Genomic DNA, 17979 nt, shown 5'->3' with positions numbered 1-17979 from the left:
TATTTATTTGGTGATACAACGCAGAATAAGCCCTTCAAGCTGCACCAGCCCAGGAACCTCCAACAAATCCGATTAACCTTAACCCTATCAAAGGACAATTTACAATGATTAATTAACCGACCTGATATGTCTTTGAACTGTGAGAGGAAACCGGAACACCCTGGGGAAACCCTACTCGTTCCACAAGGAGGAAGTACAGAGTCTCCTTACATAAGGGTGCCAGAATTGAACTCAGAACACCAGAATGCCCCAGGCTGTAATAGTGTTGTGCTAACCATGGCACCCACAAATCCCTAATAAGTTTGTCCCTACCATGCATCTCCCCCAACTCTGTGTGTTAAACAAGACCTACCTCTGACATACTCCTATACTTTTCTCCATCACCTTAAAATTATGCCTCCTTGTATTAGCCATTTCCACCCTGGGCAAATGTAAAAATCATTATTCATTTTGACAAGAGTTTCTTTTGGAATATTATTTTATGTCAATGAAGATACTGAACTGCAGTCTGTTGTAAAGTTTTGAAAAGAAAGGCCTTGTAAATGCCAGGTGAGTGACTGTTTTTGCAAGCACATATAAACATTCCTCAAGCACCAAACAGTTGCATTTACATTTCATTATCCACCTTGAAAAAGTTTGTTTTTTAAAAACATCTTATTCACAAATAATCAGTCCTGCATCTCAGTCATTGGGTCGTAACCACCATTTTCTCTCCATTTTATTGGGATGACAGTAGTCTTTGCCCCAAGCTTGGGTGCCACTGTAAAGGTTCAGATTCCACAACATAGATTTTAAGTAAATCTAAGTTACTTTTTTAAAGATGAAGGAAATTCCATGAACTGCCGATGCTTAAAATCTGAACATGGGGACATAAATATATATTTTTAAAGGAGCAGGAGTCAGCCATCTGGCTCGTTCCGCCCCATCCTTCAGTAACATCATGACTAATCTGACCACGGACCTACTTGCCTTTCCCCATAATCCTTGTGCAAAAATCTGACTGTGTCTTTAAATATTTATTTTTGTCTGTTGCTTCCCGAGGCAGAGAATTCTACAGATTCACTACTCTCTGGGAAAAAGTTTCTCCTCTACTCAGTCCCAAATCTACTCCCCTGAATCTTGAAGCCATATCCTTTAGTTCTTTCCTCATTTGCCAGTGGAAACATCTTTTCTGCCTTTATCTGATCAATCCCTTTTGCAACATTCCTGTTTCTATCAGGTGTCCTGTCATTGTTCTGAACTTCAGCCAGTGTAGTCCCAGGTGACCCAATCTCTCCTCATAGGTTAAACCCCTCATCTCCGGAATCAACCTGGTGAACTGCCACTGGAAACCCTCAGGTAAAGCAATACCTGTGAAGAGAAATAGAGCTATGTACCTTATCGGACTGATTGTGAGAACATGGCAAGTGCACGTACGGCTATTTGATAGCGCAACGCACTTTTTGTTTTTATGCACGGGTTTTTGAGTGCGTACATTTTTGTCCAGTGGGCCCGGTTTGTCACTACTGCACTGTGTGTTGCCCAGCATGTAGCATTACGAGTGACTCAGTAAACACGTTTAATCATACTGCCACGTCATTGTTCTTGCTCCACAGATACTTAACAGTTTACGTTTCAAATTTTCAGTACATTGATTTTGTTTGTCAATAGCCCTAATTTGATTTTGACACAATGCTTGTGGTTTGCTATTTAAAAGCAAAATATTGCTAGCAATTTCAATGGTCTGATTAAACAGGTTGATGCCTTTTCATTAACTTAAACCATCTCTCTCCCTCCTTCCACACAAGGACTTTAGCTTCAGAAATAAAACTTTATTCAGTCTCATATGATTAAAACTCGCAAATGGCTTGTTATAAAAGAACAATTTGGGTGTTGTGGTTCATATAGGCTTCCTCAAAGTAACTATTTTAATGTTCAGATAGTGAAAATACTTTGGTATTTTAGAAAATGGATAATGTTCAATTCTTCCTGCTGAAGGTTGGTAGTGTTGCCACCAAGGGAAGGAGTTACCTTGTGTGAAGAATTTCAGTATTGAAAATGGGTTTAATTCCTCAGATGAGCCAATATCAGAACAGTATCAACATCTCATTCCTATGGCCGTTCTGAGAATCAGTAGATTGAGATGCAATGGATTTCTGCTTTTGTAGTGCTTGCCAGGCACTGGATACTACTAAGCATTAAGGCAAAGCGCAACTTGGACTGACTAAATATGAACATACAAAAGTTTAGTGAGAATGGATTGGCTGCATTGGGTTTCACGCTGCACCAATGTTGGGATAAAAGAGACCAGCATTATAGCAAAAAAAAATGTTTTAACTCAAAGATGTCTAACAAAAATTCTGGAAAATGAGGTGCCATTTTGTTTTCCCAAGATGTCGATGAGCTGTCAGCTCTGTTGAGATGGTGGTTCAGACTTTGCTGTTTGTTTTTCAAGTCAGTTGGGATAGTTTTGGATGCAAAGAGGTCAGATTAGGGTCCATGTGTTCGGGAGGAAAGGGACTCGAGTTGTTTTGTTGTGTTCTGCTGACATGGTGGGCATGCTACACTGGCACCAGAGTGTGTGGTGACATTTACAGGCTGCCTGCAGCACACCCCTAGGTCGTGTTGATTGTTAAAGCTAATGACACATTTCACTTGTGTGTCTTGAAACACGTGATAAATAAATGAATCTGAATATATACCACCTTGCAGCTCCCAGAATGGTACAACTGTATTATTGTTAGCCACACAATTATCACAAGTTGTGGAGATGAACTAGTCTTTCTTGGACCTGAACAATTACGGTAGATGCAATGGTAGCGTAGCGATTTGCACCACATTATTACAGCCCGGGGCATGGGAGTTCAATTCCAGTGTTTTCTGTAAGAAAGTTTCTCCCTGTGCACGTGGATTTCCTCCCATGGTCGAAAGACTCATCAGTCAGTAGGTTAATCGGTCAATGTAAATTGTCTAGTGGTTAGGCTAGGAGTAAATTGGTGGGTTGCTGGGCAGTGCGATTTGTTGAGCCAGAAGGGCCTGTTCCACACTGTACCTCTAAATAAATAAAAATAATAAGACACTATCGCTGCTTTCTGTTCACCCCACTGACAAGCAAAATAATTTTGCCCCACTATAGAGTACAAATGATTGTGATGAGACAATGACAAAACCACTTCCAGCCCGCAGAGATGCACACTTGATAAATACATCTGAATCTAATTGCAATAGCTTTTATTTCTACAGGCCATTAACAATAGTTTAAACATGTATGGTAAGGTTAGTATCCGTAAAACAATCTGTACAATATTTACACATAATTTAAAAGGTTTAAATTTTTAAACAATTACAATACAAATATTTTTGCAATTGCACTAAGAAAATAAATATACAATTTTACCATGTTGTAGTGCAGATTATATTAAATAAAGTTCTTGGAAAGAACTTTTGGTTCCAATTCCTCTTCATGCCAAAAACATCATTGACGAATCTCTAGCTGTAAGAATGATTAATGCTCTCTTGTCTATGTTTTTATGCACTCTAAGAACTTTTTTTAAATCAGTATAGCTGTTTATATCAGTCACATTCTTGGACTTTAAAATTAATACTTGATTATAGTTTTGACTATAGATAAAAGGTGATGGAAAGTAGTGTCTCTTAGTGTAGATGCAGCCACTTCTCAGACCCAACTATGCCTGCTCCTGCACTCTGGCCCCAGACCAGCTGAGGTAGATGCCCTGACATCTTGACCCCCACCCACCCCACAGAAAGAACTTTGCGTGCAAAAGTTTCTTAAAGTAGAACTTCACACAGCTGCACGTAGCTTCTGCTAAAAGGTTGTGCTTTAGAACACTAATGTGAGACTTCTGTATAGACATAGACAGAGAAATGTCCAGGAGCAGGTAACGTCCTTCATTTCTTCCATTATAAAGCTTCCAAAGACTGGTGTGTTTCATAGAGATGAGCACCTGCGAGCATGGGTACGGTTATCTGCATGCTTACTTCTTGTTGGCTATTCTTCTCTTCCTGGTGGCCAACATGTCATAGAAGGGGTCTTTGCTGATACTGGCTCTGGAAGCAAACAAAGGATGAGGTTGGTAAAAACCACTGAGAGGATCCCCATTTGTGACATTTATCGGAGTGCTGTAGACAAAGGACTCGAAGCATCGTTGAGGATCCCTACCACCCATCCCACAATCTCTTTGACCCACTACCATCAGGAAGGAGGGACAGGAGCATCAAGACTAGGACTGTCAGACTGGGTAACAGCTTTTTCCCTTGGCCTGTGAGACTAATGAATACCCTGCCATCACCAAGGTCTCGTCACCAGGGCAGCAAGCTGTTTACGGTTTACCTGTGCTACATACTACATGTTTTGAATTGTATTTTATCATTTATGTTAATATTTTATGTGCTGTGTGGTCCAGAGGAATGTTATTTTGTTTAGTTAGTTTTATATATGTTCACTCAGATGACATTGAACTTGAAACTCAACATCAGAGACTGCAATCTCACTGACACATTCTGAGGTCAGGCCATACGTGCTCAAGCAGAGATTGTTAACACTCAAACCGCTGAAAATTTTCAGCAGCATTCAGGGTGGCGCAGTAGCACAGCAGTTAGTGTAACACTTCACGGCGCCAACGATCAGGGTTCAATTCCTGGCACTATCTGTAAGGAGTTTGTACGTTCTCCCTGTGACTACGTGGGTTTCCTCCCACATTTTAAAGACGTTAGGGTTAGGGAGTTGTTGCCACTCCCAGCACATTCTCACACAGTGTTGGTTGTTGACTCATGATGTATTTCATTGTTTAGATGTACACATGACAAATATAACTACTAAAATAAAGCTATTGATTATTCAATAAAATAAAAGATAGTAGTCTTAACTCTGCTGTGAATGGTTCCAAACCTGACTGTGAAAGGAGGAAGTTGGGCAAGGGCACTAGCAACCCCATCCCATAAAAACCCAGAGCTTAAGAAACACCAGCTGAAGCTCCAAAGACCTCATCCCCGAGAGAAGAAGGATCTTTGCCTAGCAGACACCTGGGGACGATTTACCGGGACAAAGGACTCTGTCGGTGGCCTGTGGCCTGTGCCCTGTGCCCCAGCTGGGGTGATGGGCTTAAGTAAGTCATAATGGTAACCAAACCAGAATGTAGGCAACTGACAAACTGGGAATTGGTGTCAGTGCTCGGCTCAGAATGCAAACAGCCAAGCAGTCTATACTCCAATGCTACAATTTGACCTCACGTGTCTACACAAATCTAAAACTCTGTTGCATCAAATGCCAAATGTCATTTGATTACTTGTTCCAAGAGTTTTCCAGATCCTTGGCCCAAAGCAAACCACACACCCAGCAGGACAAAGCTACAGCTAGTCACATACTTGATTGATTTGATCCATTCTTCTTTCTCCTCGGGGGTTGGTGCTGATATTCGATAGACAACGTGGTTCCCTTCGACCACTCGGCCATCCGCTTCAGTCTTGCAGGCTTTGATCACCTGGCCTTTGTGACTGGGATTGAAAAGCTCAAAGCAGTTCTGCAGAGGGAAAAAGAAAAGACAACATTAGAGCCACAGGTCTCAAAAGCCAGCATGTCAGATCTCCAAGATCCAAGTGACTAATTATCCAAACACAAGAGATTCTGAAGATGCTGGAAATCCAGAACACACACAAAATGCTGGAAGAACTCAGCAGGTCAGACACCATCTATGGAGGGGAATAAACAGTTGACATTTTGGGCCAAGACACTTCATTGGGACTGGAAAGGAAGAGGGAAGAAGCCAGAATAAGAATGGAGGAGGAGAAGTACATGCTGGCAGGTGACAAGTGAAACCAGGTGAGGGGGAAGATGGAAAGGGCTGAAGAGGGAGTAATCTTATGTGAGGAGAGGACCATGGGAGAAAGGGAAGGAAGAGGCACCAGAGAGAGGTGAAACGGAATGAGGAACAGAAAAAGAGGGAGAATAATCGGGACCATTATCCCAGTGTCTGAAGGCAGCATGGACCACCAAAACAGCTTGAGGATGTAACAAGACACATTCACACTGTAAGAATAACCAATGTGTAGAAAAGGATGGGACAGATATCGAACCCCATGAGACTGAAACTTTTCGTATTCTGAAAGTCCTAGATAAAGAGGCCCAGGTTCTGAGAGCTTACTGGAGATTTATTTTTAAAATAAAAAGACACTGACTGACGGAATAATGTTTAATGGAACATTAATGCTGCAATTTATTAAGGATATCTGTGGAAGACAAACCAAAGGAAAATCAAAGCGGGACCATGGGATAAAACCCAGCTATTCAAGGGACCTGCCAGAGTTTCAGATTACCTAGAGAGCAAGGGCTCGTGTTATGTAGAGAATCACAGAGCACTACAGCACAGAAACAGGCCATTCAGCTTAACTGTTGTTCTACCTAGTCCCATTGACCCACACACGGACCAGATCACTCCATACCTCTCCCATCCATGGACTTATCCAAACTTCTCTTAAATGTTGAAATCAACCTCACATCCACCAAATCCACTGGCAGCTCATTCCACACTCTCAGCACCCTTTGAGTGAAAAGGTTCCCCTTAAATATTTCACCTTCCATTCTTATCCTAGCCTTCCAACCTCAAAGGAAAAAGCCTGTTTTCATTTACCCTGTCTATACCCCTCATAATTTTGTATGCCCCTATCAAATCTCCCCTCGTTGTCCTACACTCCAGGGAATAAAGTCCTAACCTATTCAGCTTTTCCCTACACCTCAAGTCCCAGTAACATCCTTGTATACTTTCACTGTACCCTTCCAATCTTATTGAAATCTTTCCTGCAGGAAGTTAATGGGACTAGGTTGAATAACAGCATGGACTGGATGGGCCAAAGGGCCCGTTTCTGTGACTTCCCTATATTCTTACACTGCCCAGATGACATATCACTCATAACTCAGTACCGGGGGGAGGGGGTTAGCACAACACTATTACAGGTCAGGGTGTTGGAGTTCTCTAAGCAAGTTTGTAACTTCCCATATGTACATGGGTTTTCTCCTACAGTCCAAAGTTGTATTGGTTAAAACTGGTTATAGTAGATTGTCCTGTGATTAGGCTAGGGTTAAATCAGTGGATTGCTGGGCAGCATAACCAAAAGGGCCTGTTCCACATGATATATCCAGATAATAAAAATATAAAATTACTCACAGGCTTTCGAGGATCCTCCACTTCGCGTATGCTTAGATTCTCCAAAGGGATTATTCCTCGTGGTTCTTTGTCCTGAGGTTAAAAACATTTATTTTAGCAACTTGATAGGCAAATGCCAGTCACCAGTGACACGGTCCCACAAATCTCACTTAACCACTGCAGACCCAAGCACTGGGTAGCTCACATGCTGTAGCAGTCTCACCCCAGACCAGTAGCAGGCAGGTCAAACACCTCCACTGTCGTGCTCCGCAGGTGACACCAACCAACATCTATGCTTATCATCTTGTACACCCCTATCAAGTCACCTCTCACCCTCCTCCTCTCCAAAGAGAAAAGCCTTAATTCGCTCAACCTATCCCCATACAGCAAGAATAAAAATGAAAGATTTCAGAAGTAAAGCAGCTAGAACTCAGGAGATGAATGATCTGAAGGAAGAGACCCCACCCTGCCTGGCCCAGAGTGAAAGGCCAACGGGAGTTCTCTTATCTCAGTGTTGTAAGTAATTTGAGGCATAGTTCAGGTGGTCAGCCATACACTTATCCCACGGTGTTAAATGCTAACACAAAGGGAACATAATTTTAAGGTGATTAGAGGAAAACAGAGGTGGTAGAGGCAGATACATAAGGTATATTTAAGAGATTCTCATATAGGTACCTGTACATGGATGATAAAAATTGGGGTACATGGGAGGGAAGTTAGATTGATCTTGGAGTACATTCAAAGGTTGGTACCATATCGTGAGCTGATTGTGGGAGAAGTAATTTGCGTAAGTATTGGTACTAAAAGGACAAAAGCATTCACGAAACGCTGACCGCAGAGTCAACATAATTTACATGGACGTTTGCACTGATATAATAAAGTTGATACAATAATGCTGTGTGTTTTGAATTAATTAGGATATGGGTGGCCATTTACCTAACCTAAGTAAGTTTTGACTGAGGTAAAGATTCAATTCCGCTGCTCTCTGTAAAAGGTCTGTGAATTCTCCCCGTGACCGTGAGGGTTTCCTCCAAAAACATAAGGATTAGTAAATTGTGAGCATGCTATGCTGGTGTCAGAAGCTGGCAACTCTTGTGGGCTGACCCCAGCACAATCCTCAGACTGAATTGGTCATTGACACACTTCACTGTACACTCTGGCCATTTCATTACATCCTTCATGTACCTTAAAAAAGTGGCCACTCAGTGTATGTTCATAGTCTTCTGCTGCTGTTGCCAATCTACTTCAAGATTGAATGTGTTACACTTCAGAGATACTCTTCTGCATACAACTGTTGTAATGCATGGTTATTTGAGTTTCTGTCGCCTTCCTGTCAGTTTGAACCAGTCTGGTCATTCTCTTCTGACCTCTCTCATTAACAAGGCATTTTGCCCACAGAACTGCTATTCACTGGCTGTTTTTTTGTTTCTTACACCATTCTCTGTAAACTCTAGAGACTATTCTGTGTGAAAATCCCAGATCATCAGTTTCTGAGATACTCAAACCACCCTATCTGGCACCAATGATCATTCCACAATCAAAGTCACTTAGGTCAGATTTCTTCCCCATTCTGAGGTTTGGTCTGAACAACCCTTGACCATGTCTGCATGCTTTTATGCACTGAGTTGCTGCCACATGATCAGCTGATTAGATAATTGCATTAACAAGCAGGTGTAGCTAATAAAGTGGCTACTGAGTGTATGTTTTGAGTTACATGTGACAAATAAAGCTAATCATATCTTTAAACCATCATGACTGAGTAGTAAATGAGTATGCATCTCCCATGAGTACATGTAGATTGTTTCCAATTAAAATAAAACACGGATTAAGTATTTCGTTATTCATTGGTGGTTGAACCAATGAGACAATGTGGTTTCCTTATGAAGATATTAAGTTTAAAAGCTCTGTGTGTTCAAGATGGTAGAGTGATAGGAGACTTACTGTTGTGTACTCAAAGTAATAGAGACAATTATCTGTCAGAATGAACCATCGCCGCTTCCACGTTTTGACTCTTCCTCCTAAAGTGGGCAAGTTTTGAAAAGGATAAACAGCATGAAACTTGACTGTCCTTTTATACACTTTATGTATATATTAAGGATGACTAATGCAATCCACCCACGCATTATATAAAAGCCCCAAGAATTCTTGTTCTAACATTCCATCTGTTTAAATGATCCTTTGTGGTATTGGCCTATTTATCTCCCCTCATTTCTCACACAAAGTATAGACAGGAATGAGCTGGGGTTTTTTTCTGGAATGAGGTTTAATTTCTTTCTCATGTCGGTCACTCGGCTCTACGAAGGATGGTTACAACAGTAAAGAATGAGCTGCCAGTGGAAGTGGCGGATGTGCGTTTGACTTTAATGTTTAAGATAAATTTGAAAGGAAAGGGTACCGAGGAGGGTTATGATACGGGTGCAGGTTGAAGAGACGAGGCAAAGTATAAGTTTGACACGGATTATTTCAGTGCTGTAATGTTCTGTGACTATGACAGCTGAAACTAATTCAAATCTCAAGGTATTTTAAAGGCCAAGTCATCGGGTATATTTAAAGCAGGTTGAGAGGTTCTTGATTAGTAAGAGTGTCAAAGGTTACAGGAGAATGGGATTGTGAGGAGTAATAAATCAGCTATGATGGAATGGCAGAGCAGACTCGATGGGTTGAATGTTGCTCCTATGCCTTGTGGTTAATGACTAGTAATAGACTTTCAGTTAGACCTTTCTCAGGGTTGCCTTCTATATAATCTCATTTCCTCTACCAACATTTGTAGCCATTTTGTAACAAGGCAAATGACAATTTGATTAACTGATCAACAATGTGCCATCACTGATTAGCAACCATAACACTGTCTTCTACATCACTTAATGTATGAGAAGCATTTGACAGCTCTGGGTCTGTACTTGCTGGAGTTTAGAAGAATGAGGGGGAATCCTATTGAAACCTATCAAATATTGAAAGGCCTGGATAGAGTGGATGTGGAGAGGATGATTCCTGTAGTGGAAGTGTCTAGGACTCGAGGGCATAGTCTCAGAATAAAGCGACGTCCATTTAGAATGGAGACGAGGAGGAATTTCTTTAGCCAGAGGGAGGTGAATCTATGGAATTCTTTGCCGCAGGTGGCTGTGGAGGCCAAGTCATTGGGTTTAAAGCGGAGGTTGATAGGTTCTTGATTAGTAAGTGTGTCAAAGATTACATGGAGAAGGCAGGAGAATGGAGTTGACAGGGATAATAAATCTGCCATCAAAGGCAGAGTAGATGGGTTGAATGGCCTAATTCTGCTTGGGTCTTTTGGTCTTATTCTCATCTCCCCAACCTTTACCTCAGAGCTGAGTCGGAGATAAATGATTCCTAAACAGGATAAGTAAACAGAGCAATTGCTTACAAATCTGGCGATGTAGAATACTACAGCTCTTAAGGAGTGAATGGCAGAATGATGCAGCTGCTGATCTCTCCTGACCTCAGGTGCTGTCTTCGTGGAGTTTGCATCTTCTCTCCCTGTCACCATGGGGGTTCCCCCTGGCTGCTCCAGTTCCCTCCTACATCCCAATGACCTATGGGGTCAGTGGGTAAATTGCCCCACCACCACTCCCGTGTGTAGGTGAGAGGTAGCAGTTGAGGGAGTTGGTTGGTGGGAATGAGGGGCAGGGGATAAAATAAGATTAATGTAGAATTGTTGTAAATGGGATGTTGCCAGTCAGCACAGACTCTGTGGGTTGAAAGGCCTACTTCTGTACTGTACCTCTTTACAACTGTAACTGCCTGGTTCCACCAGCCTTACATGCACTACATTTACTTCTAATGTAAAAACATTCACCCATATACATAGAACACCACATCACAGTACAGGCCCTTCGAACCACAACGTTGTGTTGACCTTTCAGTCTAACATCAATCTAACCCTTCCCTCCTGCATAACCCTCCATTCTTCTATCATTCATGTGTCCTTAATGTATCTGCCTCTACCTCACCCTGGCAGGGTCTTCCACACATCCACCACCCTCTGTGTAAAAAACCTACCTCTGACATCCTCTCCTACAATCACCTTAAAATTATTCTCTCTGCTGTTAGACATTACTGCCAAAAAATTGTACTTCTAACTTGATCTATACCACTTATCATCTTGTACACCTCTATCAAGTCACCTCTCATCCTCCTTTGCTCCAAAGAGAAAAGCCGTAGCTCACTTAACCTCTCCTGATAAGAACTGCTCTCTAGTCCAGGCAGCATTGGCATAAATATCCTTTACATAGAGTGTTACAGCACAGAAACAGGCCCTTTTGCCCATCTGCCTAGTTCCATCAACCTGCAACCCTCCATACCCCTCCCATACTTGTATCTATCCAAATTTCTCTTAAATGTTGAAATCAAACCTGTAGCCACCAGTTCCATTGGCAGCTTGTTCCACACTCTCACCACCTCTGAGTGAAGTAATTCCCCCTCGTGTTCCTCTTAAACATTTCACCTCTCACCCTTAACCCATGACCTCTAGTTCTAGTCTCACATAAGCTCAGTGGAAAAAGTTTGCTTGCATCTCCAAGCTTCCCCAGAAACTATCTTAATTTAGTATGTTGTGCTCACAGACGTTGGCAGGTGTAACAGCTTTCAAAATGTACACACTTTGAGCACCCCTCCCTGCTCCAAGGAGAACCATCACAGCTTCTCTTGGTATAGCACAGGCCTCAAGTATGCTGCCCAGCGTTGTTAACCCTCTCTCCAAGGTTTAGAAAGTGTGATGTTTCCACTTTGTTATTTATCAAGCCAAGGATTTTGTGTAACTACCCACATGCTATTCACATGATTTTTAAGGTCTCAGCAAGACTACAACCTAATAGGCAGAAATCCAACTGTTGAAAGTAAAGTACAGGAAAGCTGTTTGCAACCAGACCTGATGAATGGCAATTTCCTTAATGCCAACCTTTTAACCTATTCCAAAATCAATTCAAATATCAAAATCAAACCCCTCCAATTTACATAACCAACCATTTTTCTATCATCAATGTGCCATGAGTCTCTTAAAGGTCCCTAATGCATCTATCTCTACCATCACTCCTGGTAGTGCATTCCACACACCCACCACTCTCTACGTAAAAACCTTACCTCTGACATGAAATAACAGGCTTATATAGACTGTATGTTTCCTATAATGGGGAAGTCTTGGACCAGAGGGCACAGCCTTAGAACTGAAGGAAGTCCCTTTAGAACAGAGATGAGGAGGAATTTTTTTAGCCAGAAGGTAGGTGAATTCATTGCCACAGTCAGATGTGGAGCCCATAAGTCATTGGGTATATTTAAAGAGGAAGTTGACAAGTTCTTGATTAGTAAATGTGTCAAAGGTTACGGGAAGAATGCTAAGAGGTTGAGAGGGATAATAAATCAGTCATGGTGGAATGGTGGAGCAGGCCTGATGGGCCAAATGGCCTAATTCTGATCCCATGTCTTATGTGTCTCTGTGACCTCAGAACTGATACACAATTTTCTAATCCTCCCAGTTCCAGAGTAACATGCAAATTTAATTTTTCTAATGCATCTATCTGATAACTTTATGTTAGAAAAAGTAAGGAGACTGTTCTATTGACTTTTCTCTACCAGCAAAATCTGTCAGAAAGCAATTTTTGATTGTGGTTAATAAGGCAGGGCCTGAATTAAGTTTAGTGGATCAGAAGAAAGCTGGTTAAAACATACGGCTCATCGAACAAACATTTAATTCCGAACGTTACCGGCTGCGGCTACAAGTTAACTATGCTTTTCAACACCAGAGCTGAAAGAATTGTCAAGGAACAAATTGTTGGGTGAAGTGCCTGCTGCAAGTTATTGAGGGATTTGTTTAAAACAGAATTTCTCACTTCCGGATGTAATGTTTTCCCCATCGTTCTCACCGGGGCCAAACAGAAATAACAATGTGCCCTATATTGTCTGGTTAGCACATTTCACCAACGTACTGGCATAGTATTAGCACGAGCTAGTACTACAGACCATTAAGACCACAAGACATAGGAGCAGAATTAGGCCATTCAGTCCATTGAGTCTCCTCTGCCATTCCATCATGGCTGATCCTGGATCCCACTCAACCCCATACACCTGCTTTCTCACCATATCCTTTGATGCCCTGACGAATCCAGAAACTATCAACTTCCACCTTAAATATACACACAGACTTGGCCTCCACCAAATTAAGTGACAGAGCATTCAACAGATTCACCACTCTCTGGCTGAAAAACATCCCTCCTTACCTCTGTTCTAAAAGGTTGCCCCTCAATTTGAGGCTGTGCCCTTTAGTTCTGGGTGCTCCTTTGGAAACATCCTCTCTACATCTACCCTATCTAGTCCTTTCAATATTCTGTAGGCTTCAATAAGATTCTCCAGTATTCTTCTAAATTCCAGTGAGTAAGGCCCAAAGCTGCCAAACGCTCCTCATATGTTAACCTCTTGATTCATGGATTCATCCTCGTGAACCTCCTCTGGACTCTCTCCAATGACAACACATCCTTTGTGTGATACGGGCCCCAAAACTGTTGACAATACTCCAAGTGCAGTCTGACTAGTGTCTTATAAAGCCTCAGCATTATCTCCTACTTTTATATTCTATTCCCCTCGAAATAGATGCCAACATTGTATTTCCTTCTTTACCACAGATTCAACCTGTAAATTAGCCTTCTGGGAGCCTTGCACGAGGACTCCTAAGTCTCTCTGCACCCCTGATGTTTGATCCTTCTCCCCATTTAGATAAAAGTCCGCACTATTGTTCCTTTTACCAAAATACATTAGCATATATTTCCCAACACTGTATTCCATCTGCCACTTTTTTGCCCAGTCTTCCAATCCAAGCCCTGCTGCAATCACATTGCTTCTTTAGCACTACCTACCCCTCCACCTATCTTCATATCATCTGAAAACTTAGCCAATAAGCCATCAATTCCATTATGCAAACCACTGACAAACAATGTGAAAAGTAGTGGTCCCAATCCTGACCCCTGATGAACACTACTAGTCACTGGCAGCCAACCAGAAAAGGCCCCCTTTATTCCCACTCGCTGCCTCCTGCCTGTCAGCCATTCCTCAATCCATGCCAGTATCTTTCCTGTAACACCATAGGATTTTATCTTGTTAAGCAGTGTCATGTGTGGCACCTTATCAAATGCCTTCTGAAAATCTAAGTAAATGATATCCACTGCCTCTCCTTTGACCACCCCACTTATTACTTCTTTGAAGAACTCTAACAGATTTGTCAGGCAAGATTTCAGTACAGAAATAGACAATTGCTGAGGCTTTCTCAGGCTTTGGTCTGGCTGCACTTGGGAGTATTGTGAGCAGTTTCGGGCCTCTTATCTGAAAAGGGATGTTCTGGCATTGGAGAGGGTCCAGAGGGGATTCCCGTTAAAATTATTCCATGAGTGAAAGGGTTAACATATGAAGAGTGTTTGATGGCTCTGGGGCTGTACTCACTGGAGCTTAGAAGAATGAGTGGGAATCTCACTTAAATCTATTGAACATTGAAAGGCCTACATAGAGTGGACATGGAGAGGATGTTTCTTATAGTGGCAGAGTCTAGGACCAGGGGGCATGTCCTCAGAACAAGAGTGATATTCCTGTAGAACAGAGGTGAGGAGGATTTTCTTTAGTTAAAGGGTGGTGAATCTGTGGAATTCTTTGCCGCAGATGTCTGTGGAGGCCAAGTCACTGGTTATATTTAAAGTGATAGGTTCTTGATTAGTAAGGCTGTCAAAGGTAACGAAAAAGGCAGGAGAAAGGGATAATAAATCAGTCATGATGGAATGGCACAGCAGTCTCGATAGACCAAATGATCTAATTCTGCTCCTATGTCTTATGGTCTAATTGTAAAGCACACAAGCATTTTATTAACTTTTTTCTGATGACTGGCAAGAGGAAATGTTTTGAAGATTGTGTATCTCAGTAGTATCAAGCCTTGTGAATTTATATTTAATTTAGAGATACAGCACGGTAACAGGCCATGCCACCCAATTACACCCATGTAACCAATTAACTTACTAGCCCGCATGTTTTTGGACTGTGGGAGGAACAGAGCACCCGGAGGAAACCTACGCACCCACAGGGAGAACGAACAAATTCCTCGAGTTGAATCCTGGTTGCCGGTGCTGTAAAGTGATGCGCTAACCACTACGCTACTGTGCCGCCCACAATTCCAGGAAGTATTGCAGAGCTAACAAGGAATTTATAATCGCAGGAGGCACCTCACAACAACACTTTATTGCTTTTCAGGACAAAGAACGAGGGGAGCAAAGTAAAGCAGTGCGGCAGACATGAGGATGTGGAAGATCTCCGGGTACGTACCTCCTAACGCAGAGGAAGCAGAGACAGCCAGTCAGAGAACAGAAAGGTGACAGGTCATAGGTCATAAGGAAAACAGGAAGGCACATTTAAGCCAATTTTATAAAATAAAAGCCACAGCAAACAAACAAACACACAAACCAATAGGAAAATCACAAGTAATGCAAGAAAAATAAAGGCGTGCATAAATTATAATTTTTTGAGGATGCCTCACTTTTGGAACTACACACCATTCAGTATCATGGTCCAGAACAGAAATTGAGGGATTAATATACAGTTCTGAACTGATCCCACAATCTATAGACTAACTTTCAAGGACTCCACAAATCACGGGTCTACAACTCACGTTCTCAGTATTATTTGTTTTATATTTGCAGAATCTGTCTTCTTTTGCACATTGGTTGTTTGCCAGTCTTTGTTTATGTATAGCTTTTCAAAAATTTTATTGTATTTCTTTATATTCCTGTAAATGTCCATAATAAAACAAATCTCAGGGTAGTGTATGGTAGCATCTATGCACTTTGATAATAAATTTACCTTGACTTTGTTTTGTGAATGAGATTCAAGCCTCAGTATTTAATAATGAATAAATCATTATGACTGAAATATGGCATTCTTATAGTGGACAAACTGAGCTGTAACCCACCTTAGCACAATTTCTTCCAACCCAAGTCCTGACCCACTACTGGAACAAAGTGGAGGTTATAGAGTCACAGAGCCCATCAGCCCATCTCATCCATGCTGTGTTTCCCAGTGAACTAGTCCCATCTGCCCTCATTTGACCTATAGCCTCTAAGCCTCCTCCATCCTCTACTGATCTAGATGGCCTTTAAATGTTGCTGATACACCCTATGACCACTATTTATTTATTTATATTATTTAGAGGTACAGGACAGAACAGGCCCTCCAGCTCAACGAGCCACACTGACCAGCATTCCACCGATTTAACCCGAGTTTAATCTTAGGAGAATTTACAATGACTAATTAACCTATTAACTAGTACATCTTTGGACTGTGGAAGGAAACAGAAGCACCCAGAGGAAACCCACGCGGTCACAGGAAAGTCATACAAACTTCTTACAGCTAGTGTTCAAACTCCAACACCCTGAGCTGTAACAGTGTCATGCTAATCACCATGTTACTGTGGTGCCTCATTCCAAATACACACAATCCTTTGTGTGAAGAAGCTGCCCCTGACGTCCTTTTTAAAACTTTCACTACTGATTCAAAACCTATGGCCTCTTTTTTTAAAGCACCCATGTCTCTGGGGAAAAGACTACAGTACTGTGCATAAGTCACAGGCATATATATAGAGCTAGGGTGCCTAAGACTTTTGCACAGAACTGTATTTGTCCATGCAGAGTGGAGAGTGAGTTTGTAAATCAAGCAGGAGCAAAGGATGTTGGAAATGGTGAGGGTGGAGCACCGTGGGAGGGTGTGGGATAGTTGGCAGAGGAAGCGCGCCAGGGCTGGGAGTGGCGAACCCTGTGACAACAGGAATGTTTCTGTGGTGCTTCCCGTTCCCTTCCTGGAATCCCAACAATGATTCCCCTCTCCGTGCCTCCTTCCCACTCTCAGTCTACAATAGAGACTCATAACAGAATCAGGTCCATCATCACTCACGTGTCATGAAATTTGATTTTGTGGCAGCAGTACTGTGCAATACATAAAATTACTACAGTACTATACAAAAGTCTTAGGCACCCTAGCAATATATATGTGCCTAAGACTTTTGCACGGTACCATCTAATGCTTTCACCTTGCCTATGCCCCTCATGATCTTATGTACCTCCATCTCAACCTCCTACATCCTAATCTATGAAATCTCCTCTCAGGCTTCCAAGTCCAGGCAACATCCTGTGGAAGACACAAAATGCTGGGGGAACTCAGCAGGTCAGGCAGCATCTATGCAGAGGAATAAACAGTCGACTTTTTGGGCTGAAACCCTTCATCAGCCTTTCTAATGGATCATATTTGCTCGTTTCTGCATCTATCAGGTTTGATTTCAATGAAGGCTCTAAGTAGGTTGATTCCAAATAAAAAAATCTTGGAAAAATATTATATATTGCTGCCTGAAGCACCATTTTTTGAACATTGCAAACTGCTTTAAGGCCATTAAATTTATATCTGAATTTTAACAGTCTCAAAAGGCAAGTTGTGAAAGCAAAGTTTATTCGTGGGAAGGTACAGAGGCAAAGCTGGTATTCATTACTTATCCCCTTTAGCCAGAGAAATGGAGGCAGCAAGCCAGTTCTCAGAATACTGCATACCACCTGAAAGTCTCCCACACTGCAGTAATTCCAAACCAGCAGCAGTAAGGAATATTAAAGAATGACCTTACTTCATGGAACAGTACAGTGTAAGAACAGGCCCTTCAGCCCACCATGTTGTGCCAAACTAATCAAAGCGGTTAGCGCAACGCATTACAGCGCCAGCGACCGGGGTTCAGTTCTCACCACTGACTGTAAGGCACTTGTATGTTCTCCCTGTGACTGAGTGGGTACCCTCCGGGTGCTCTGGTTTCCTCCCACAT

The 17979-nt window shown here is 42.0% G+C and overlaps 1 protein-coding gene across 2 annotated transcripts in view; it reads right to left on the bottom strand.

The window, feature by feature from the left end:
* Positions 1-3189: 3189 nt before the first annotated feature.
* Positions 3190-17979, bottom strand: part of LOC140735282 (cytohesin-3) — a 116200-nt gene continuing 101410 nt past the window's right edge. Inside the window, exons 10-13 of one of the 2 annotated variants that reach the window (XM_073060155.1) lie at positions 9081-9157; positions 7161-7232; positions 5365-5519; positions 3190-4047 (exon numbers count right to left, since the gene is read on the bottom strand). In XM_073060155.1, coding sequence (XP_072916256.1) covers positions 3975-4047; positions 5365-5519; positions 7161-7232; positions 9081-9157 — 377 coding nt within the window. In that variant the 3' untranslated portion in view covers positions 3190-3974. Of the gene's footprint in view, positions 4048-5364; positions 5520-7160; positions 7233-9080; positions 9160-17979 lie in introns of both variants that reach the window. The other variant, XM_073060156.1, reaches the window with a different exon arrangement.

Source organism: Hemitrygon akajei, chromosome 11 (genome assembly GCF_048418815.1).
Source record: "Hemitrygon akajei chromosome 11, sHemAka1.3, whole genome shotgun sequence".
In the NCBI taxonomy this organism is placed as follows: Eukaryota; Metazoa; Chordata; class Chondrichthyes; order Myliobatiformes; family Dasyatidae; genus Hemitrygon; species Hemitrygon akajei.
This window is presented reverse-complemented; position numbering and strand designations above follow the sequence as displayed.